Source organism: Aotus nancymaae, unplaced genomic scaffold, assembly GCF_030222135.1.
Source record: "Aotus nancymaae isolate 86718 unplaced genomic scaffold, 86718_ANA_hifiasm-v0.15.2.pri h1tg000010l, whole genome shotgun sequence".
NCBI lineage: Eukaryota > Metazoa > Chordata > Mammalia > Primates > Aotidae > Aotus > Aotus nancymaae.
Genome location: NW_026988421.1, coordinates 63,173,788 through 63,197,452, shown reverse-complemented (window position 1 = coordinate 63,197,452; position 23,665 = coordinate 63,173,788). Strand labels below are relative to the sequence as shown.

At 52.9% G+C, this 23,665-nt stretch overlaps 1 protein-coding gene across 1 annotated transcript in view; it reads right to left on the bottom strand.

The window, feature by feature from the left end:
* Nucleotides 1-23,665, bottom strand: part of CDH23 (cadherin related 23) — a 421,218-nt gene that overhangs the window by 355,098 nt on the left and 42,455 nt on the right. The window contains exons 2-3 of the mRNA XM_064374253.1: nt 22,801-22,872; nt 16,329-16,406 (exon numbers count right to left, since the gene is read on the bottom strand). Coding sequence (XP_064230323.1) covers nt 16,329-16,406; nt 22,801-22,867 — 145 coding nt within the window. The 5' untranslated portion in view covers nt 22,868-22,872. The remainder of the gene's footprint in view (nt 1-16,328; nt 16,407-22,800; nt 22,873-23,665) is intronic.

Below are 23,665 nucleotides of genomic sequence, written 5' to 3'. Positions count from 1 at the left end.
CTCTGCAGAGAATGCTTGACCAGCCCCATCTGACAGGTAAGAGAAGTGAGGCTCTGAGAGGTAACAGAACTGCCCCAGGCCTCCTCATGCGTCAGGGCAGAGCCAGGGCACAGAGCGCTTTGTGGCACGTGGCCTTTCACGCTGCACTGCGAGTATTCCATCAAGCTCTGGTGACCGGTGGCTTAGCCATTCACTCCTGAGGACAGTGGGTTCACTGGCTTCAGAAGCCTCACCCATCTTCCTCCTCCTCCTCCTCCCTGAAGCCCCACTTCCACCTGACCCACAGCCCCAGCAGGGCTCCCTCTAAAGCAGGTGGTGGTGGGGCACTTGAAGAGGGAAACAGCTCCTTTTTCCTTAATTGACTGTAAATTGCTCCAGAGCCTTTAATGAAGCCCGTCAGGAGTAATTATGTCCGCTGCTGCACGGGCCACTCTGTGTAAACACACAAGGCAGGGTGGAGGGGGAGTGAACTGCACTGGGCACCGCAACATCTCAGCTCCTGGGCCTGTTCTCCCCCATGAGCCCCCTCTTAATTCGCACATCTGCTACCCGATCATGAGACCCAGCTGAGCTTCAGAGACACAGGCGATGTCTCAGGCGGGGGACCCGAGAAACGACCAGGCAGGTCCCCAAGCCCAGCATACTGCTCAAAGGGCAGGTGCTGCCAGGAGCTGACCAGGCAGGTGATGGAGGACTCACCCTAGACTCACAGAGCCAATTCCGGAGGCTGGGAAGCCACATGGCCAGGGCACCAGTCCTAAGTGGGTTTCCCAGACCAGCAGCTGCAGCAATATGACCTGAGAACTTCTTGGAAATGCAGATTCCCGGGCCCCATCCTGAACCTACTGAATCAGAAACATCAGGGGCATGGCTGGCAATCTGTGCTGTCACAAGCCCTCCATGGGGTTGAGGCTCCCAGGAGTTCAATGACTGCCAGTGGAAGGAAAGAAATGGAATGGGAGAGGCCTGTTATTCTCAGTTTATAAGATGGGGAAACTGAGGCTGGAAGAGCTGAAGCAGCTTATCTAGGAAGCCAGGCACTGCCAACACGAGCCCATACCCCAGGGGTTGGACTATTGGGTTGAAACCTGGGTGCTGACGTGTAATGAGCACTCACAAGTCACTAGCTTTTCCTCATTATAAAGTGGAGGTGAGGGTGGCCTTCGGGGTTGGGATGAGGACCTAATGTGTGGGAACAGGGCACAGAGCTTGCAAGCCACTGTCAGCTCAAGTTGCTGCAGCCGCACTGTCCTATGAGGTGACGGACCACACACAGAGGTGAACAAACATGAAGGAGACGTGAACCGTGTAAAAGATGACAGAAGGCTGGTGCACCACCCCGCTGGGCAATGTCTGTTCAGGATCACCCCAGAGCTGTTCTCCAGACTCCCGCTGTGGGGAGGCCCCTACTGTCCCTTCGTATCTCCTGTCATTCCCTTTCCAGACACCTCTCCTGGAGAAAAGGCTCCCCGCTCCTAAGGCTGTTGCGGACCAGGATGGATGTCTTGTGGGCTGACAGATACTTAAGGCATCACCCATAGAACTGGCCCCGTCCGTGTGCCACACCTCTTGCCAGGCCCCTAGGAGACTCCGAGGGAGGAAGGCCATGATGTTCACTGCCAGTGTGCTGGACGCTACAGGCGATCCCACCCAACAAGGCTCGAAGACGTGGGCCCAGCCCTCAAAGAGTTCATGGTTTGGTCTCTTCCCTGTTTCCACCCCTGATCCTAGAATACCGTGGGGTGGCAGGGGTGGAGGGAGCAGTGGCTGATTAGGGCAAACACCCAGGGTGGCCAGAGTTGAGCTGAGTTGAGCTGCCAAGTCCCCACGAAGGGCTTTGTTCCCCTGGCCTTGTGCCCCTGTGCGTCCTAAGTTTCCCAATAGTGTACTAAGTCCCTGCACTATGGATCCTTTCTGATATCCCTGAGAACATGCAGAGGTGGTGACCCTAGTGACCAGGCTGGGATACCTGTTGGGGAGACAGGTGTCAGAAACCAAAGAGATGTGTCTACAGGCTCTGCCCACTCCCCTCCGCTCTTCCTGGGCTGTCCAAGGCAGCTTGGAGCCAGGGACCCACCAGCCAGGCACCACTGCCCCTACTCCACATTTGGGAGCAGCACAGGGCAAGAGATGGGGCTGGGATGACAGGGTGGGAGGGACAAAGGTTGGCACCACGATGAGACTGGAAGCTGATTCTTGGCTCCCAGGTGGGGCAAGCAGGGTGCCTGTCAGACTGCTCACCTGGGAGTGTGGGAGACAAACACCGCTCCCTGCCCGTCAGGCCTGAGTTATCTACAACATAGGGTTTCTCTAGAGAGCTCATAAAGCAGCCGATGCGGCAAAGCAGGTTCAACACTCAATAATCTCTCCATCTCACTCCAGTCGGACGCCAGCATATTCATCTTGAATTATCCTTTCAAAGGCCAAATCAATCCTAGCAAGTGCTCGCATTCCCGCCACACACGGTCCTGCTGCCAAGCCCAGGAAAGGAGGGCCCACAGGCAGTGCTACGACACCAGGGCACAGGACCAGAGGAGAATAAGGTTGGAGGATCTTGTGCCCTTTGTCCATTGTGTTATGAAGGCAAGGGAGGAAGATGGTGGGTGGGGACCCTGTACCAGCCCCAGGGCTGGAAGATTCTCCTCTTCATCCACTCTGATCTGTGCAAGAAGAGTAGAGCATTGGTTATGGAGAGACAGACAGACATGTGGGCTTGAATTCAGCTCGGCAGCTTAATGCCTATAAGCCCTTGGGTGGGCAGCAACTTCTCTAAGCCTCAGTTTCCTTGTCTGTAAAATGGGCTCCATAACTACCTTCTTCATAGGGGACTGTGAGGATTAAATGAGTGAGGCACACAAAATGCCCTTAACACAGCTTCTGGAACACAGGAAGGTGACCAGGAGGGAGAAGGTGGGCCAAGTCTGTCTTGAGGATGATGACCAGCTATAAGAGCTGGCCACCTCTAGAATAAAGAAGAGCAGACTTGGGAAAGCCCTGCAGAGCCTGGACAGCCACCGTATAAAGAGGAACAGGCTGCCTCCAGGGAGCTCCCCTGAGGGGCAGGAACAGCAGGAGGCAGCCAGCCTATCAGTAGCAGGTGGTGCTCACTGCCTGGTGAGATGTAGAGTTGCCCGCTGCTGCAAGGGCCCACCAGTGCTTGCACCCCCTGTTGGCAGGCAGCTGTGGCAAGGGGATTCCTGGTCAGGCTGGGAGGTGGGCCCAGGAGCTTCTAGGCCTCTTCCACCTATAGAGTGAAAATGTCCCCTGCAAGAGTAACGCATCAAACCACATCACATATTTACGTGGCAGCACAGTGGCCTTTGGCCACATAGCATATCATTCCTGTCCCCAGGTTGCTTCTCATCTAGTTGGAAAAAGTACTGGTCAATAACAGCACCACCACAAATAATAATAGTTAACTTCTACTAGTGCTTACTATGTGCCAAGCACAGTTTAAAATGCCTGACTTAGCCAGGCATGGTAGCTCATGCCCCCACTTTGGGAGGCCAAGGTGGGAGGATTGCTTGAGCTCAGGATTCAAGACCAGCCTCAGCAACACAGGGAGATCCCCATCTCTACCAAAAAATATTAAAAAACAATTAGCCAGGTGTGGTGGAACACACCTGTGGTTCCAGCTACTTGGGAGGCTGAGGTGGGAGGATCACTTGGGCCCAGGAGGTCGAGGTTAAAATGAGCTATGATCTTGCCACTGCACTCCAGCCTGGGTGACAGAACAAGACCCTATCTCCCCCACTCAAAAAAAAGGATTATTTTAATCTTACTTTAATTAACTTATTTACTTCTCACTACAACCCTATTAGTAAATGCAGTGTGATCATTATCCCATTTTTGAACTGAGTAAACTGGGACAGAGAGAGGTGAAGTAGCTGGTGATACAGTCCATACTTGCTAAAGATGCAAAGGAGGGCTTCTTGGAAGAGGAAGCATTTAAAGATAAATTGCTCAATAAAAACACTGTTCACCATTTGTACAGCTATTTCACTTCTAAAGCTCTTTCATTAGCTCCCTGTGAGGTTGTCCAGGCAAGTATGATCATTTCCATTTCCAGAGGAGGGAAACGAGGCTCAGAGAGGTTAAGGAACTTGTCTGTGGTCACACAGCTAGTAAGTGGCAGAGCTGGGATTCAAACCGAGGCCTTGTGCCTCCCACTCAGTGCACTGTGCTCAGATATGGAGAGGAGGAAGGGAAGGCACTTGGGTGAGGGGACCTTCAAGGAGATCCTTGCACCGAGGAACAACCTTTCTGGCCATCCAAGCCCTTTCTTGGTCAAGGGCCGACAGAACAACTTGATCTCCTATTCCAGGCAAAGCTGTCGTTGGACAGTCAGGCTCACAGGTCCCCTGAGGGGTGTAAAGAACAGCTGGGATGAGGGGAGTGATGACAAGTTCAAAGTCGGCTCTGCCTGCCCCTGTCTTTCCAGCCAGCTGGAGAGTGTTCAGCTCTTGTAAATTACACCTTCGCCAGTTTCCAGGGAGTCCAAGTGTTCCCGGTTGGCTGCAAGCTCAGCACATCCTCGTCCCAATGGCACAGCTGAGCCAGGTTCATCTGACAGGCCCCCGCCCCGGCAAAGGGGATGCCTGCTGCCTGGCCACAGCACAGCTGGGTGAGACCCCCACCCTCATTACTGCTGGTCACTGGAAAAGGCTGTGGACCCAGGAGCAAACAAGCTGACTAATCTCATACTTTCATCCATTTTCCCCAAAGTCATTTTCAGCATTCTTGCTTACCCTGCATAGTATATCCAACAAGGACATGCATCTTCTGAGAAACAGGGAAGCAAGGGTTGAACAGCGAAATTGACTTGCCCAAGCTCACATGGTTGCACAGGGGCAGAGCCAGGCTTGGGATTCAGGCATTGGTTCCAGTACTGGGCCTGGTCTCCCAGATCAAGCTGGGCTGGCCAATCTTCCCTCCCTAGAAGCAGTTGCCCCTTCACCCAGCACCTCTCCCATGCAGATCCTTGGCCGCTAAGGCTCTTTCCTGGGTAACAGACTGAGGAAAGACTCTACACAATCCTGGGAGGCAGCATCGCAGGGCAGTAAGTGTGGCCACTGGAGACTGAACATGAGGAATTCAAATCCTGACTCTGCTGCTTACTGGCTATGGGACCTTGGACAACTGCTGGATTGCTGAGTCTGGAACAAGGCAATTATACTAGAACAGATTTCCTGTCGTCGCTATAAGGATTAAACAAGCTCATGCAGGTAACCTAATTAGTAAAACACAGGTACTAAATAATTACCATTATTATTTTCATTTTTAACCACAACAACCTATTTCCATCATCCAAGACACAACACAAATTGCTTGCCCCACGGCTGGTCAGCCTGTTCCATCACCTTCTTGTGAAATGCCTCCCCTCCAGCTTCAGCCTGTTAAAACCCAACCACAATGCTACCTCTACTGTGAAGATTTCTCTGTCCCTGTGCCCAGGATGGGTTTCTTCCTCCTCGGGGCATTAGTAAGGCTCTGTAGTTCATGCCTCCCACTTGCCTGGTGTGGGGTGGTCATTTACCATTGGTTCTCTTCTCCACTCCCAACTGGACCTCCTTAAAAGCAAAGACCTACATACAGAATCCCAGAGTTGTAGTTAAGTGCACAGGGTTTGGGGCCAGGGAGCAATGGTTCAGGTTCAATTTTCACCCTATACAAGCTGTGTTTCCCTGTGTGAGTTATTTAACCTGTCTGAGCCTCTGCTCCTCAACTGCAAAATGAGGGTTGTAAGATCCACTTTTTTGCTGTTAGTATTCAATGAAGCAATATGTATGAACAGCTGATGTGGAGAGAGTAAGTATGTAATAAGGCTAGTCACTATTTCCCCAGTTATCTCTAATGTTCATGTCCCTAACTCACCCCCCAGCACAGCCTGGCACAGGTATTCAGTGCCTGGCATTCATGGCATGCCCATATGACAGGTGGCACACCATCATTATCATTAGTGTTATTATGGCTGCATCCAAAACACTGGCCCCGCCCTGTACCCACACAGGTGTCCATTGAAGGGCAGTCCATAGCCGGGGCTGCCACAGGCTCCAAATGTGTGCCTAGACAGGGACCTCTGGGGAGTGGATGCATCCTGAAGGACCCTCAAGAGGGCACAGTCTGTCCTATCACCTTGGAGGGCCTATGCTTCCATTGATAAAGGCACAGAGGAAACAAGGACACAGAAGCACCCACGCCCTCCTGGGGGTTGTCAGTCATCCCCCCACCTCCCAGAAGGGAGAGAAAAATCCCTGCTCTGTCACAGCACCAAGAGCCCAGGGCCCTGGACCCCTTGGTTCCAGACTGATCACCTGGATGGATACTAGATCACCTCTTTCCTCCAAAACCACAGCCCCCTTGCCAACAGCCCCAGGAAGCCTCCAGGCTACCCGCACTTCCCCTCCTTAAGCACTCTAGCCCCAGATCCCAGCAGCTGGGAGACTCCTTTCCAAACTTCAATACAAGAGCTCACAGCCCACCAACCCAAGAAGGTGCCCCTTCTTGCCCAGGCCTAGAGGCACCAGTGACTGCATGGGCAGAGGCCCTGCAATTCCCTCTGCAGCTGGTGTGTGAAGTCAGGGCAGCTGCAGCCTGGACCCCAGCAGTCACTCACCAGGGACCTTGGGCAAATGCCCCATTCTCCACCTCAGTTTCTCCATCTGTGCAACTATTTGTCTAAAGCAGTGGTCACAAACTGTCTGACAGGAGGCCCCAGGGGTTTATCATGGGTCCTCTGATTTAGCATGGGAGTGAACGCACAGGTGGAAAATACAGGCTCTTTCACCCCTCCCTGCTACCCCTGACTTTAATTTCCACCAAAGATGGTTCTTCTTCCTTAGCACCTATTACTATTGAACATACTGTATATTTTTCTTCTACATTGCTTCCTGTCTGCTCCCCGCTCTAGAATGTCAGTTCCATTAGGATAGGGATTTGTGTCTTTCGTTCACAGGCACAGTACCTGTAACAGTGCCTGATGCATAGAAGACACTCAACAAAACTCTGTTGAATGAATGAATATAAGTATGTATGTGCATCTGTCTGTCCACCTATCTATCTTATCTATCTATCCTAGACTTTTGGGCAAGATTACATTTGCCCAAACAAACAGTTCCACAACTTAAAAAATTTAAAAGTCATCTTAACTGCAGAAAAAAAAAATTAGTGGGTAAGTTGATGAAATTTGCATAAACTCTCTCATTAATAGTATTATACTAATATTATTTTTCTGGTTTCCATAATTGTATTATGGTTATGCAAGATGTCAACATTATGGGAAAATGGATGAAGGGCATACGGGAACTTTTGTACAATTTCCAACTTTTCTGTAAGTCTAAAGTTATTTCAAAATAAAAAGTTTAAAAATAAAGAGCCAGGCTCAGTGGCTCATCCCTGTAATCCCAGTGCTTTGGGAGGCCAAGGCAGGAGGATTGCTTAAAGTCAGGAGTTCAGACTAGGCTGGGCAACATAGCAAGACTCTTATCTTTACAAAAAAAAATTTTAAATTAGCCAGCTATTGCCGCATGAGCCTGTAGTCAGCTACTTGAGAGGCTGAGGTGGGAGGATCACCTGAGTCCAGAAGTTCGAGGCTGCAGTAAACCATGATTACATCACTGCACTCCAGCCTGGGCAACAGAGTGACCCCCTGTTTCTAAAAAAAAATAGTAACATAAAATGTAAAAAACTATCATATGTATTTATTTTAACATGTGTTAGGAAAAGCCAGTCAGTCTCTCAACCCTGGGATTTCACTCTGATGGTGCAGAATGGACATCTTTCTCTCTACGGAGGTGCTGTGTCAGTCCCAGCCCTTTTCTCTTTTTGGAGACTCTCCCATTGGGTGTAGCTGGGAGGGGCAGACCCTGCCCCTTTGTAGCCTGAGCGCAGACACACACTCGAGCTGGCTTGGCCAACTGGACACTGCTGCCTGTGCCATGAGTGGTAGAATTCATTGAGGGTGACAGCAGTGTCCGGCTGGACAGATTGGCCAATTTCCATGCTAGGTCCTTTAGTTGTTGTCAATTCCAAGAGCCTCCAGCAGCCTTCCGATAGAATGGACAGCTAGAGCTAGAGGCAGTTTCTCCAGTAGGCAACCAGGAAGCTTGTCTGACACATTAAGGTTTCCTTTTAAAAATATGTTTATAGGAGCTTAAAAGCAAGCAAGCGAGTTTAATTTACAGCTTGCATTTCTAAGCACTTGCTATGGGCCGGACACAGTTCTAAAGATTTTACGATTTGCTGGCTTAATATTCACATAAACCCAAAGAGGTAAACTGAACGTTATTTCCATTTTGCATAAGAGGAAAGTGAGGCATACTGCTAGTAAGAGGCAGAGCTGGAAATCACACTCAGGCAGCCTGGGCCCCATTTTCTCCATCTTCAAAGTGGAAGTGTTTGATGAAAACAGTGGCTCTCAAACTACAAGTCCATCCTGGGTCCTCTGAGGACACCTCAGGTGAGGGTGAAGGCAAAGATGGGCAATCCAAGCTCTTAACCCACTGTCTACCGCCGACCTTAACTCCAGCCAAAGATGATTATTTCTCCTTGGCACTTATTATTGTCTAACACCCCCCACATTTTTTTCATGGATCTGATATTTACCAGGCTATACCACCTCTGTGAATACAGTGGGCAAAAAGCCCCCAACTACACAGACAGCACACACTCAGCTGATGTCTGGGAGCCACTGGACTCCTCCCATCCCTGTCCCTCTAGCCCCACAATCCCTGTGGCTTTGCCACCAGCCCTTGCAGAGGGACAGCTCTGGGGTACCACAATCCCTCTCGCCTGTGTCAGTCTTAAGCAACCTTCTGGTTAAGAGAAGAATAATTCTCCCACTGTGGTTCTCTACCCTCTTCAAAGAGATGGCTTCTCCTCTTTAAAAGGACACTGGAAGGAGGGTTTAGGGAGGAGGGACAATCCCTTCTCGAGCACTGGGGCTGAAACTATTTCCAGAAAAGTCCCTGACACCTCCCAGACTCCTCTCTCACCTAAGCCTCCATGCCCGCATGTGTCTATGCTGCCACCCCTGAGCGCTGGCTGCCCACACAGCCCACCATCTGCCCTTCTTGGGCTCCCACTCCACTCCACAGGGGCTGCTCCTGCAGGGAGCAGGAGCTCTGCTCCTCCGTCTGCTGAGACCGCTGACGCGGGGTCAGCCCACCTGAAAATTGCTCTCCCTGGGTCCAGACGAAACAGCTGGGCATTGATGGGAGTTTGCAGAGAAATTAATCAGCGCTGACTGGCAGCAGTGCCAGGCGCTGCCTGGGACCAATCCATCCTAATGAATCCCGGTTTCCCACCTTAATGGCTCCTGACAAGACTAATTTACTCATGTAGGTGATTAGCATGGCATTATCACCATAATTGTGGCTCAAGATGCTTTCGGGGTGCTAGGAGTTCTGCCTGGGGAAGTCAGCTCCACTCGTACCAACTCCAGTGACAAAAGGAAAGACAGGGAGCCCCGGGAAGAGGATGCAGCAGGACATCTGACATCCATTCGCCCATCCACTTCTCCGCCCACTCACCCATCAAGCATCTGCTGAGGCCCCCTTTGTGCCGGGCACCATGCTTGACACAGAGATGGAGGCCCAGCTTGTTCCGCTGTCAAATGCAGATCATCCCATCTCTCCAGGACAGTCACTGCAAAATCTAACAGGAGGCTATGCACTTGAAGGGCCTAATAGAGGCCTGGGCAGGAGGCACCATAGCTCACATTAGCACTCCACAGTCTGGTATAATACAGAGACACTAAAATCATCGTTAATTATAATGTCAATATTAATAAGATTAATAAGTAAAAATTAATAGTCCAATGGGAAGATCCACACAAACAACCAGGCTAGAGCATGCTGAGAGCTAACAGATGCAGACAAAGCCAGCAGAAGGGCAGGCTGGAGAGGCTTCGGAAGCCTCTTGGCATAAGGGACATCTGAGCTGCAGCTTGAAAGAGGAGCAGGACTTTGTCGGGCAGGGAAGGGAAAGGGCACCCCTGGTCAAGGGAACAGCATGGGTGAGGGCACAGCAGTGTGAGGTGTTGGTGCTGGGGGGCAGGGTGTCTGTGGAGAGTGGGGCCACTCGCTGAGATCAAGAGCTCCAGTTCTTCCTGCAGGCACTGGGGAGGCTTCTGGCTGGGGGTGGTTACCACTGTGGCAGGAACTCTGCCCCCCTCCCACCCAGTGAATGGGGTATGAAGGTGGTGGCCAAGGTCCAGGGCCTTGATGCCCTCCAGGATCCCTTCTACACCCACTTGGTCAACTCAGTGTCTCCAAGCCAGGCTTCATGCTGCCACCTCTGTGTTCCTCCCACAGGACCAGCCACAGTTCAGGGCCCCAAGGGTCCTCAGCAAATATACCACATATAGCTCAGATGGGCAGCTGGGATGATAAAAACAGGACCCCTGGCACAGCGCGGGCCTTGCCATTCACAAGCACAGGCATGTACAGCGTCTGTGCCATCTGCAGGAAAGTGCTCTCCTGGGCCCACTCCCTGGGCAGCCATCTCCATCGCCACCAACACCGTGCTCCCAACAAGCCCTGGGGAGGGAGAGCCTGGCCTAAGGCTCCAGGAGGGCATGGTGGGAGGGGCATGGGGCCAGCCCCCCGGTCCTTCCTTGGAAGATTCCCCTACATGCTCACCAAGTCCAGACATGCACTCCTTCCCTAAGTTCTGGGCACACACCAGGCACAGGGCTGGGCCCTGGGGACACAGTGATGGCCAGGCCACAGGGAAGCAGTCACAGGCCAAGAGCGGAGACAGAAGAGCAACTGAGTAACAGCAGCATTTCCATGGGGCCAAGAGAGAGGATGGCCAGGCCTCAGAAAAAGCAAAGGGAGCAGCACTTAACACCCAACGAGGAGACCCAGGAGGGCCACCCAGAGGCGGTGGCATCTGAAAGAACCTGGTAAGTGCAGGCTCATAATGTTCCAGGCAGCAGGAACAGCAACTGCAAAGGCCATGAGGTAGGAACTTGCCTTTCACGCTTAGGGAACTAGAGGGAGACCAGCGCAGATGAAGCAGAGCTGGCGAGGGGGACAGCGGGGTGGGGGCGAGGACTGACAGGTGGCAGGTGCTGGGCTGCTAACAGCCTGGATGCCATTGAAGAACACGGGCTTTTCTCTGCATGGGAGGGAGGGACTTGAGCAGCTTTGGAGCAGGCTCTGCCTCAGGCTGGACAGGGCCATCCACGGCTAGGAGGGAAAAGGCTGCAGCACAGGTGAGGGCAGAGTCAGGGAGAACACTGAGCCATGAGGAAGTTGCTGGGGTAACTGGGCTTGGATCTTGGTGATGAGAGTGGAAAGGCCAAGGGGTGAGAAGATTCTCAGATGATTTTGGAGACAGAGCCAATAGGATGTCTTGAGGGATGGGAGGGAAGGGGAGGGAGAAAGAGAGGCACAGGGATGAGTCCCAGCTTTTGGCCTGGGCAACTGGCAGGATGGAGCCGCAGCTGAGACGGGGAAGGCTGCCGGTGAGGCAGGTGTTTGGGGGAGGTCAGGAGTCTGGCTTTGGACAAGCAGAGGATGAAGATGTCCCTTCAGACATCAAGCAGGAATGTTGAGCAGAGAGGTGACTACGGGAGTCTGGAGTCTTCCCTGCAGAGTGGTCCAGGCAGAAAATATAGCTAGGAGTTGTCAGTATATAGGTAGTGTCCAAGCCAGGAGGCTAGATGGGACCACCACGAGAATTAAGAATGAGGAGAGGAGAGAGAAGAGCTGAGCCCTGGGGCCCTCTGGTGCTAAGAGGTGTGGGAGGAACCAGCAGAGAGGCTGGGAAGGGGAGGGTGGTGCCCTGGAGAGAAAAGATCAACCAATGGAAGGCCAAAAGGTCTGGGAAGAAACAATGGGATTTAGCAACACAGAGGCGGTTGGTGATCTTGACATCAGCAAGGCTGGTGGCGCATTTGAAGTAGTTTTAGTGTCAGGTGCGGTGGCTCATGCCTGTAATCCTTGCACTTTGGGAGGCTGAGGTGGGTGGATTAGCTGAGGTCAGGAGTTTGAGATCAGCCTGAACAACATGATGAAAAACTATCTCTACTGAAAATATAACAAATTAGCTGGGGGTGGTGGTGCATGCCTATAATCCCAGCTACCCGAGAGGCTGAGGCAGGAGAATCGCTGGAACCTGGGAGGCGGAGGCTGCAGTGAGCCGAGATTACACCACTGCACTCCAGCCTGGTGACAGAGTAAGACTCCATCTCAAAAAAAAAAAAAAAAAAAAGAAGTAGATTCAGGAGGTAAGTGGGAGATGGCACCCCTGTAGCACCTGTTCCTCATGCTAAAGGCATCCTCTGGCCATTCAGGGCTGATAGCCAGGGCCAAGGTGTGGGTTAGGCCGACCAGCCTACCAGGGACTGAGCTGCTGATCTGCCCTTGGGCCACTCCACCCATTGCAGGCTCTGTTGCCAACAACTGATATTCACGTGTGGAGCAAGATATGCAGGGACGCGGGCATGTCTGGGTAAGGAGGACAATGTGAACAGACCAGGAGAAGGCAGCACTAGTTAATGACTTCATTTGGCTTCTGTCTTCTCCGGCTGGTAGACAGTCTTCCAAAAGAATATTACTCAGAGGGAATTGGAGCCTGAGATAGGTGATGAGATAGCAATGAACACACAGCCTCTGCAAAGGATTTCAAACGGCCATGCTGTGCCTCCCATTCTGCTCCCAGGCCACAGGCCCCTGCTAGAATGCAGGCAACAGCATACACAACGAGAAGGCTCAGAAAGTTGAGGGTGGATAAAAGTCTCAATCTCTAGCTCAGGAGAGCACATTCACAGAAGCCACATACAGGTACACTTTGTACCTCAACTCTAACTCTGATTCTAAAAAGGAATTTTTAAAATGAATTAATGCATAAAAACACTTAGGACACTGCCTTGAACAGTCAATAAATGCTGTTGTTATAATAATTTATATTATACATATAGTATGTCATATATGTTATATTATCATTTTTAATTTATAAGGCTCCAGCAATCAGAATTAAACCCAATGGGTCATTCCAGGGAGGCAGGTTTCCTGTTAATCTTGGGAAGCATTTTTTTTTTTTTGAGATGGAGTCTTGCTGTTGCCCAGACTAGAGTACAGGGGCACAATCTCAGCTCACCGCAACCTCTGCCTCCCAGGTACAAGTAATTATCCTGCCTCAGCCTCCTGAGTACCTGGGATTACAGGTATGTGCCACTATGCCTGGCTAATTTTCTGTATTTTTAGTAGAGACAGGGTTTCACTACGTTGGCCAGGCTGGTCTCAAACTCCTGACCGCATGATCCACCCGCCTCAGCCTCCCAAAGAGCTGGGATTACAGGCGTGAGCCACCTCGCCCAGCTGGAAGCATTTTTTTATTCCTGGAACCATCCCACAGCACAGAGTGAGCTGCCTTGCAGGCCTATGAGCTGACCATCACTGGGTGTCTGAGGAGAAGCCAGGTAATGAGGCCTCAAGCTGGAAGTTTGATATGCCCACAACTCTGACCTCTGGTGAGCCGACACGTTCAGCCTGGCTTGGGCTCTGCCTCTTGCCACTGGCACTGAGCACCACCAGGACCCAGCTGGTCTGTGTGTATGTCCACCCTGACAGCCCATGGCTGGTGAGACAGCCCAACCTGCTGTACCTGGGCCACACAGGGCTCTCGCTTCAGTAACAACAACGCATTCCCGGGTTGGAAGCTTTGGAGGCAGTGGTGTTGCATGCAAACTTCCCAACAATCCAGTGAGGGGACTACCCCATCCCCATTTTGGAGGCTGGAATCCTAAGTCAAAGAGCGAATGGATCGTGAGAGCCAAGTCTCAAAGACAAGTCTCTAGACCACCCCACTCCCCATGGCAAGCAAAAGGCCAGTCCCCTGGACAAGCTGTTTCAACCTCCCCATCTCCCTGGCCTGCTGGTGGGAGGCCTGCACCCATGGAGCCCACCATGTCCATTTGAGTCCACACCCACTGCCAGCACCCAGCAGAGGGCTCCAGGCTGGTCACCTCCAAGGGCCTGCAAACAACAGAGGCCAGCCAGCCTGCCCAAACCAGAGTCTACGGAGCTCGTCTTTCCAATGCCCTCTCGTTGTCAAAATGAGGAGACAGAGGTCCAGAGAGGTGCAGTGCTGTGACCAGGGTCACACAGCGAGAAACAGATGTTGGGCTCCTAACTTTCAGGTGAAAGCTGTGCTGCTCCCATCCTGATGCAAAAGGAAGGGACGAAGCTGGGAGAGGGCTGAGCCAGCTCAGCACCCACCCCCTGCCTGGAGAGATAAGCACGGCTATCTTCCAGCTCACTGAGCCCACACTCAATCCTATGACACCCTGGAGTCAGGGATCAATCCCCATGGCACTAGACAGCCACCCCACTGTGACTGCCAAGTGCAGCCTTAACAGGGCTCGAGGCCTGGGAGCTGCTCCCAGCGGCCAATCGATGCTGGCATTTGCAAAAGACAATCAGGAGCCAGAGTTGAAGGCAGCGGGAGAAGGGCCTGCTGGAGGGCTAGCCACATGGGCATCCAGCCCAGGCTTGTCACCATCGGCTCAGGCCACACAACACCCACCCTTCCCCAACCCATCCCAACACATAGGCCTCTGAGGACCCCACGCTCAGGACCCAGCATGCAGGTCACAGACTGGGGGACAGAGCAGGGACCACTCACTTGAGAGGGGCAGGGTGGGTCAGTTAGTGACTGGCCACACCTTTGCTCAGTGGCCCACCTGCCCCAAAGATCCCTCCACCACAAAGGGATCTCCCAGAGGATGAGATTTAAATGGACATAAATGATGATAAACACTGCTAACGGTGCATCCATCTGCCTACACACATGTGCTGTGTGCCCGCCATGCTGGCTCCATGCCAGCCCCACCCCAGGTCTGGATGGAGAGAGGAGTCATAGGTGAATTCCATTCAAAGAACATAAGTGTGTTACAAGTCCAGTCACCCACAAATATCCCCCAACCCAATCAAGAGGGGAGCAAACAGCTCAGCAGGGTTCCCAAGGGACATGGGTATGCTCTCTACCCCCAGAAGGGGGCTATGCCTGTGAGAGGGCATTCCAAACATGCAGGAACCTTCTTCCTGAGGGGCCCTTCAAACACCCAGATCCCCAAACCCTAACTCCAAATCTAGCCTTACAACACTGATCTGACACCATAGAAGTAGTAGGTTTCCATAGAGGGCCCCTCACAGGCCATGGGAACAAAGCACTACTGGGCCGTGGGGACAATCCCCACAACAAACAGCCAGACACACACCTGCTGTGCCCAGCCTCCCCCTGCAAAAAAGCCTCCACCAGGAAGAGTGAAAGGTGCTGCTCACAGGCCCCTACTGGCAGCAAGGGAGAGTCTGGGCCGCGTAAGGCACCCCACTTCAGCATAGATTGTTGAAGAATTATGCATCCACTCTACCACACACATACACTGGGTTTTATATGAAAGACTGTGTACATGACCTATGAGGCAAGCATCTCAATACCCCGCCCCACTCCAAGCCATCCTGCCTCATTTTCAAGTTCAAGTGATAATCCATAAAGATGTACCATGCTGACCCCTGATGCACTCAGCCTCTGGCACACAGCCCTGCCTTTGCACATGCAGAGCAGGCACACCTGAGAGTAAGAAGCCTCGGATGACAGGCACTTTCCCTAAAGGGACACCAGCGAGAATGACAGGATAGAGAAGGACTGTTGGTGGAGGTGGGTGGGCACTTTTCAGGTGCTGCTGTTTGGCTGCCTGCTCACTGGCAGGGCGCCTTCCCATCAGCACAGCTACAAGACAGTTCCTGCAATTCAGCCTCACTTTCCTGAGAAGCTTCTGGGTCCTAAGAGCTGAGCTAGGACCACAGGGCCACAGATGTAGGAGGCAGGCCATCAGTGGGGGGCCAGACACCAGGACAGGCCTGAGTGATGGGGCGACAGGCTGAGGACCAAGATGCTCATAATCACCCTCTAAATAGTTCATGTTTTTTCTAATTCCCAAACCAGGCAAACTCAATGCAGAAAACTTAGTAATCACAGAAAAGTCTCAAAGGCCACAAAACAAACTCTACAACAGCTACCACCTTCAAATATTCACAAGGGCTTCTTCAAGTGCAAGAGGAATCCACACTAGTGCCAGAAGTGGGAGTGGAGCATCTGAGGCTCAATGTGATAAACCGTTTGACGTTCAGAGCTCCCCTCTGTGGGACTGAGTGCCCGGTCCCTGGAGGCATCCTGGCAGGGGCCTCTCTGAACACCATGAAAGAGATTCCAAAATCAGGAAGAAGATGGCCTCAACCCATATGATCCCCTTCACTCGTAGGAAGGGATTGCACCCCAGGCCACCCGCATGCCCACCAGCCCGTGCCCCCACTCACCCACAGGTGTGTCCTCGCTGATCAGCAGGTATGTATCAAAGAAGTGATTGGTGAAGAAGGGCAGCCGGTTCACCTGGCCTGGAAGTCAGAGGACAAGAGCGTCAGCCAAATATCCCCCATCAGCTTTACACACTCCATAAGGTGACACAGAGTGAGCGTTGCAGTGGGTACTGAACCTTGGTCCATGGTCAACTTCCCAGGACCCTGGAAGTCACTATCCTGCCTCAAGGCAAGTGGGAGACAATGCCAGTAGGTCAGCAGGCAGCTCTCAGGTGTGTGGCAATCGAGGCCACCTGCCACGTGTGCCTGCTAAGTATGACCTGTGAGAGGGGCTCTACGGGCAAAAGACAGGATTTAGAAGCCTCTGTTTGAAAAGAATTAGTGTAAAACAGCTCGTTGATCTTTTACATCGATTATATATTGAAATGATATTATTTTGGATATATGATTAAATAAATGATTAAAATGAATGTCACCTGTTTCTTTCTACTTTTCTGATGATATTTTTTGAGACAGAGTCTCACTCTGTTGCCCAGGCTGAAGAGCAGCAGTGTGATCACGGCTCACTGCAGGCCTGACCACACAGGCTAAAGCAATTTTCCCACCTCAGCCTCCCAACCAGCTGGGACCACAGGCATGCACCATGCCAGGCTAATTTTTTAATTTTTTGTATAGATATGGGGGTCTTACTATGTTGCCCAGGCTGTTTTCTAACTCCTGGGCTCCAGCAGTCCTCCTGCCTCCTAAAAGTGCTGGGATGACAGGCGTGAGCCACTCCACCTGGTCTCTTTTCACTTTTCTATTGTGGCTCCTAGAACATTTAAAGTCACATGTGGCTTGCATTGTCTTTCTATTGGGCAGCGTGGCTCTAGCAGAATATGAGCTCTGCAAGGACAGGGCTTGGTGGACAGCTGGAATCCTGGTGCCCAGAACAAGGCCTGGTACTTATCGACAACCCACAAAATGATGTGGTGTGTGAAGGAATGGCCAGCTGATCCCACAGAATAGTAGTGATGAGGATAATAGCTGCCATCGCAGGAACCTCTTCTCTGTACCAGCTATTTAAACCACCCCACTCAATCCTGATGGCAAGGCAAGTGCTATCACATCCCCATTTTACTGGAGAAAATGAGAACTCCAGGGGATACGTAACATGTCTTGCTTACGCAGCTGGCAAGTGGCAGTGGCCATCCAGGAACCCAGACCCCAAAGCTCGTGCTGTTAACCATGTGCTGCTTTGTGATGGCTTTGGAGTGGGCTGGGTCTGAAGGAGGTCAGTGTGATACCCACATGGGCTGGGGAGCTTAGCACCTATGAGGAGCCCCTACACAAACCCTCCCTGAGGCTGACTCCACCTGTCCTCAAGGCTTCTCCTGGGGGCCTTCAGTAGGCAAGTGAGGGCACTTCTCCTTGGTCCCTCCCAACCAGGAAGCAGCTGGTCTAGCTGGAAGTGGGACTGTCATTTTTCTGTCATGGAAGACTGTCATGGAAGGGGCACCTGCTCAGCCCTCCAGGGGCCCTGAACGTGGGCATGTGGGGCAGCTCTCTCTTCCTTCCTTTCTGCTGACCCTTGGCTCCCTCAGAGCATATGCCAGTCTCCCAGAGGGTGAGAAGTCTGGCATCCTGGTGTGGCACTTCTTCCTCCTCCAGCCCAGGATGCCTCCTAGTTGGGACCAGGCAGAGCTGGGAGACTCTGGCCTCTTTCCCTCCTCCCCACCTCGATCTGCATAGGCAGCCAGGCTGAGGCCATTTCTAGTCCCTCATTCTGGCCTCTCTCACTTCCTGGCCAGGACTGCTGGCCCTTCTGCTTTCATTTGCCAAATTCTCATTCATCCTTCAAATCTCATTTCCGATGGCCCTTCTTCCAGGAAGCCCTCCCTGACCACCCCAAATACTCACATGCCCTCATACACACCTCCTCACTCTCATGTCAGGAGCGCAACAGCCTCAGAAAGAGGCAGTTGTCAAGGGCCTTGCCTTTTTTGAGACCTCCCAGTGCCTCTTTCTAGCCACATGATTGTCCCATGTCTCAGTTTACCCATGTGTAAAATAGCCATACTAATCGGACATAATGGCTAACCTGAGGATTAAATGAGATTACATACATAAAGCGCTTAGGGCTGTGCCACTGGCACACAGCAAGTACTCCATAAATGGTAGCTAGCATTAACATTGGTATTAATAAAGGTGCTGCCCTTGCAGCCAATGGGAAGGCTTTTGATCCCTGCTGGGGGCCTTGGGCTCCAGATACAGGAGAGTAGGACGTGGCCCAGCTGAGGTAGATGAGTAAGTGCCCAGAGAATTCAATAGCTGGTTTGGGCTGGTGAGGCTAGGAAACCAGTGAGGAAAAAAAAATCACCTGCAGTGGCGTCATTAGTTCTTAAATTTTACCTTACAGGACGGACCTGCCAATAATCAGTCACTGGGAGCTCTGCACAGGCAGCTAGGCAGACTCAGGGATGTGGGGTGCCTGTCACATACCAAGCAGGATCCGTGTTCCCAGAGCAGGCCCACCACAGGCAGGGCAGACAGGCGACTTATTCTCAAAACCACTGTGAAATTGTGGCAGTTGTGTGCTCAGGATCTTTGGGGCCTCCAGCGAACTGGGAATGTAAGTGGATGCAGAAGGGGATGGGGAGGGGTGATTTCTTGGGGTAAGAAGAATCCCAGCTTCCCAAGTGCTGAACCCCTCTGTCTGTCCCAGGCCCCACATGGCCCACCCCAAGGTGGGTCTGTGGCTTGTGAGCGCTGCCCTGAGCCCTCTCCCACCCTCCCCAACACCCCCACTGCCATTCCCCAACTGGAGCCTGCAAAGGCAGACCAGGCAGGCCTGTGCCCGCTTTACTTAGTTCCAGTACCCTAAGGGGCCTGCGAGGAGAGGGGAGGGAATGGCGCAGAGAGGGCACAGCATTCCAGCTGCCTGCTGAACAACAGGGATTTCTACACACAGGGGGAAAGAGAGGCTGGGCAGAGGCATGGAGGTGCCATCCAGGGCACCTGATCTGGGACTGAAGGGACATCTGTATGCTTATATGGGGAAGGTCCCCACCGGATCAGGGCAGACGGAACCAGGAAGCATAAACTTCACTCTGAATTGCAGGGTGGGGGTTCCTCTGAGCGTCTGAAGAACCCAGGCAAGGGAAGGACCCAGATTCCAGCCAGGCCAGCCTGAGTCCAAGCCCTGGCCACCTCTCCAGGCCTCGGGGTGGTGGTGGGTGCAGAAGGCCCAGTGGCTCTGCTGAGATCCCTGCTGGAGAGAGCATCAGAGTCCCCCCCAACCTCTGCTAGACAAGGAAGGCGCAGTGGACAGGGACTGCAGGGATAAATTCAAGCAGTCAGGGACTTTGCATGCTCTGCCACTGCTGCTGGGGAGATTAGGCAGACCCCTCTCCCTCTGCCTCCCACCACCCACCCCATTTCCCAGCCTCAGGATGGGGACACAAAGCCCTGCCCTGCCCTGCCCTCCAGTCCTGCCTCCTGGCCCACAGTGTCCCATGCACCCTGGTCACTGTTGGGGTGGCTGCAGCATGGCCCTCAGGAACCCCAGGGGACAGGAGCCTGACATGCTGTCGGGTGAGGAAGCCAGGTGGCCCCGCGGTCAGGGGCCTCCCCTCCGCAGCCCCTGGGGACTGAAGGTGTGACCCAGCAGGATGCTCGCTGGCTGGTCGGTCTAGGATGGGGTGGGGTGGGCCTGCCCAAGCCTTTGCTTCCTACCTCCCCAATGAGCCCCTGGATAAGAAATGAGAATTGCCAGAGCACCTTGAAGCCAGAGGGGAGAGGGAGGGAGAAGGGCAGGAGGCTTCAAAGAGGTAAGGCAGGCTGGCAAAGGGTTTTGACATCCCTGAGCCCTACCCACCTCTGACTACCAGGGAGGGAAAGAGAGATCAGCTGGGGTGATGGGTCAGGTGGAATCAAAGTGGCGACAGCAGTGTGGTCTGGTCTGGGGCACAAGTGAAGGGCTAGGTCAGGGGCGGGTGCCTAGAGGGCGGTGTGGGAAGGTGGTTTAGCCACCCACTCTCCCCTCAGTCCCTAAAGTCAGTCACTGCACTACCATGCCAAAGGAACAGCACTGGCTGCTTCAGACAGGGACCAGGAAGAGGCGACTGTGCCAAGCAATGGGAGACAGACTACCCTTGGGTGTATGACAAGGCAGGCTAGTCCACATGCAGGCAGACTACACACGCTTTGCCACAGAATTGCTGGGTGACCTCGGGCAACTTGCTTAGCTTCTTGTTTTCTGTGCTCCATTTTGTTCCCCCTAGGGCAAGATTACTGCTGATAATAAAAGAGCCAACCCTTACTAAGCACTTAATCTGTGCCAGGCAGTATTCTAAGTGCTTGATGTACAGATTAATCCATTTGATCATTTTGACAACCCAAGAAGGAAAGTCGTATTATTGTTCCCACTTTAAAGACAAGGAAATTGAAGCACAGCAAGGTTGAGACACTTGCCCAAGAGACTGCTTGACTGAAGCGGGACTGGAAGCCAGGAGGTAGGCTCAGTGCTTGTCCCCACCCTGAATGCACGAAGCATCTTTCATCTGGAGAGCTCAAGGGGAGACTGCCTCGAATCACAGAAGAAGGCAGCAGAGGGCTTAGCACCTGCCTTATTTCTACTGATGTATTTTTTTTCTTTCCTTTTTTTCTTCTTTTGAGACAGAGTCTTGCTCTGTCACCCAGGCTGGAGTGCAATGGCATGATCTCGGCTCACTGCAACCTCAGCCTCCTGGGTTTCAGTGATTCTCGTAGCTACTCTGGAGGCTGAGGCCTTTAGGACTGTAAGTGTGTGCTACCACACCTGGCTAATTTTTCTATTTTTGGTAGAGTCAGGGTTTCACCATGTTGACCAGGCTTGTCTTAAACTCCTGACCTCAAGTGATCCTCCTGCCTCAGCCTCCCAAAGTGCTGGGATTAAAGGCGAGGTCACCATGCCAGGCCAAATGTATTTCTTTTTAAGGGATGAAGGAAGTGAGTGGAACAGAATGAGGGAAGGGCATGGATTCCAGGTGGCAGAGTCCCCGGGAAGGCTGAAGAAAGCGTCCTGACTCCCACTGTCCAGTGAACACGGAGGCCAGGGCTGCTCTCAGGCGCCCCTGATTGAAGCCTTCCACATGAGGCAGGGAGGAGCGGTGGGGGTAACAAACATCCTGACAGAAGCCCCCACGGAGAACCAGAGACCCTGCTTAGAATAGCCTTGGACCAGTAGCTTCTCCAGGGTTCAGTGTCTCCTCTATAAAATGTCTGGGAGTTAAGAAAGCGCCTGAGGCTCCCTTCCACTCTGACAGTCTTTGAGACTATGCTGTACTCCTGGGCTGCCTGGATGGGAGTGAGCTCCCCATCACAGGGGGGGATTCCAGTAGGGATCCCTCCAAACATGCAGGCAAGGAGAGGGGACCCTCAAGGGACACTCAGGCTACAGGATGCTAGCAACAGTCCAACAAGCACGAGGCTGCAGCGGCCTCCAGAGACTCCGTCTGGCTCCCTGGATGGGGAGAAGGAGCTGGCCCCCACAGGAATGTGTTTGCGTGTGTCACCAGGTACACCATGCCCACGGCTCTTCTCTGGGGATGCCATGGCCCTGGGGGACACCATGTCAGGCGTGCCTGCTCTCCTGGCCTGCCTTCAGTGCAGCCCAGGGCTGCTTTGCTCCCTGCCACCTGCTGTCAGGGGCCAAGGGAGAAGTGAATGCCCAGGCCTGTCCTAGACTCCTCCATGGGCTCCGGAGCTGGCACTCTGAGCTGGCTGCTGCAAGGCCAGGAAAGGAGGGCAGAGGGGAAGGCTCCTGGCTGCCATACCTTTGCTCAGGCTATGCCCTCCTCAGGACGCCCTTCTTCCTGCTCCCCTAGTCTAAAACTACTTTTTGGTCTTCAAAGCCTAGATCAAATGAGGACCCTTCTGCTGGGTTTCTCCTGTCCCCTGAGGCCCAATTCATCTTTTCTTCTGATGGACGCCCCTGGCACCATGTCCATCCTTCATTACCACTCTATTCACCCTGCATTATAGGAAAACCTGCGTGTGCCTTTCTCCCCTGCCAGGCTCTGAACTTCTTGAGAATGAGTTATTTCCTCCATTCCCCCAGAGGTGGGTGCAGTAAGTCACACACAGTGCACACAGTAGGTGCTCAGAACACAGCCGTGGAACTGAACAGAGCTGTGGCCAGTCCCTACACTCCAGGAGGAGGACGGTTCGCGGTCACAGATGTCTCCTTCCTTTAGAGCTCAAGTATTTCTCAAGGCTCCTCCCATTCCCTTCTGTGCCCCAGGCTTTGGGGACAGCTGGTATTTTCAACCCTATGAGAGCTCCAGAAGGCAACTGAGGCCCAGAGAGGGAAATGTGTGCCTCAGTCACACAGCCAGGCAGCATCTCCAGAGTCCCGCAGCACAAAACTGAACCACTGGCCCCAACGCTCTCCAGCCTGGCCTCCTGTGCAGAGGCTGGCCCATGGGGTAGACACAGGGAGGACTGGACTTACCCCAGCATCCAGAGATCAGCACCAAAAGCCAGGCCACATGGCAGCTGGTGGCAACATGGCACCTCATGGCTCCTGGGGACACAAAGAAGGAAAAGAGGGTGAGAAGCCTCCTGGGGGACATGGGGTCTGCTCCTCAGCCCTTCCCACCTCTGAAGCTCCAGAGAGAACTGGGGCTGGGAAGAGAGGGGAAGGAATCAACTCAGATGGAGGGTTGGGGAGCACATGGGAAAAAAGACAGGGTCTGCATCATTTAGTTTTAACATAGTTCAATCCTGGATATAGCACAGTGGCCTGCAAGTCACTGGGTGGGGCTGGGGCCAATCGGGCTCTCTTTGCCCTTGTTGGGGCTGGCTGTCCTTCAAGGGGACTCTGGGCAAAGAGTGACATATTCTAGGCTCAGTGGATGGAGGGAGGGGCTGCTGCCTTCAGCCTCCAGGACCATATCCCCCAAGAGTGACAGAGCCTGGTTATCCTGGGGACAGCATTGAGGAGCTGGGCACTGACCAGGAAGACAGGGGTCTAACAGTGGCCTTGGCAAGTCCAACAAGCCCAAGCCCACCACCAGTGCCCAATGAGAATATCTCTTCCTGTTTTTTTTAAATATTCACCATATTATCCCATAACCTTGGATATGAAGGGATGCAGCAGGCCATGGTGTCCAAAGAGGCACAGAGAGGGGAGGTGACCTTCCCAGGGCCCCACAGCAAGTCTGTGAGGCTAAAGCTGGATTTTGAAGGGCTCGGAGCTAAGCTCAAGCGAGATCTGGGGTTCAGCTAACAGAGGTTCTGCAAGACCCAATCCTATTTCTAAGGGTGGCTAGGAGGGTAGACAGCTCTCTCCCATCATGGCAGCAACCCCCGCTCTT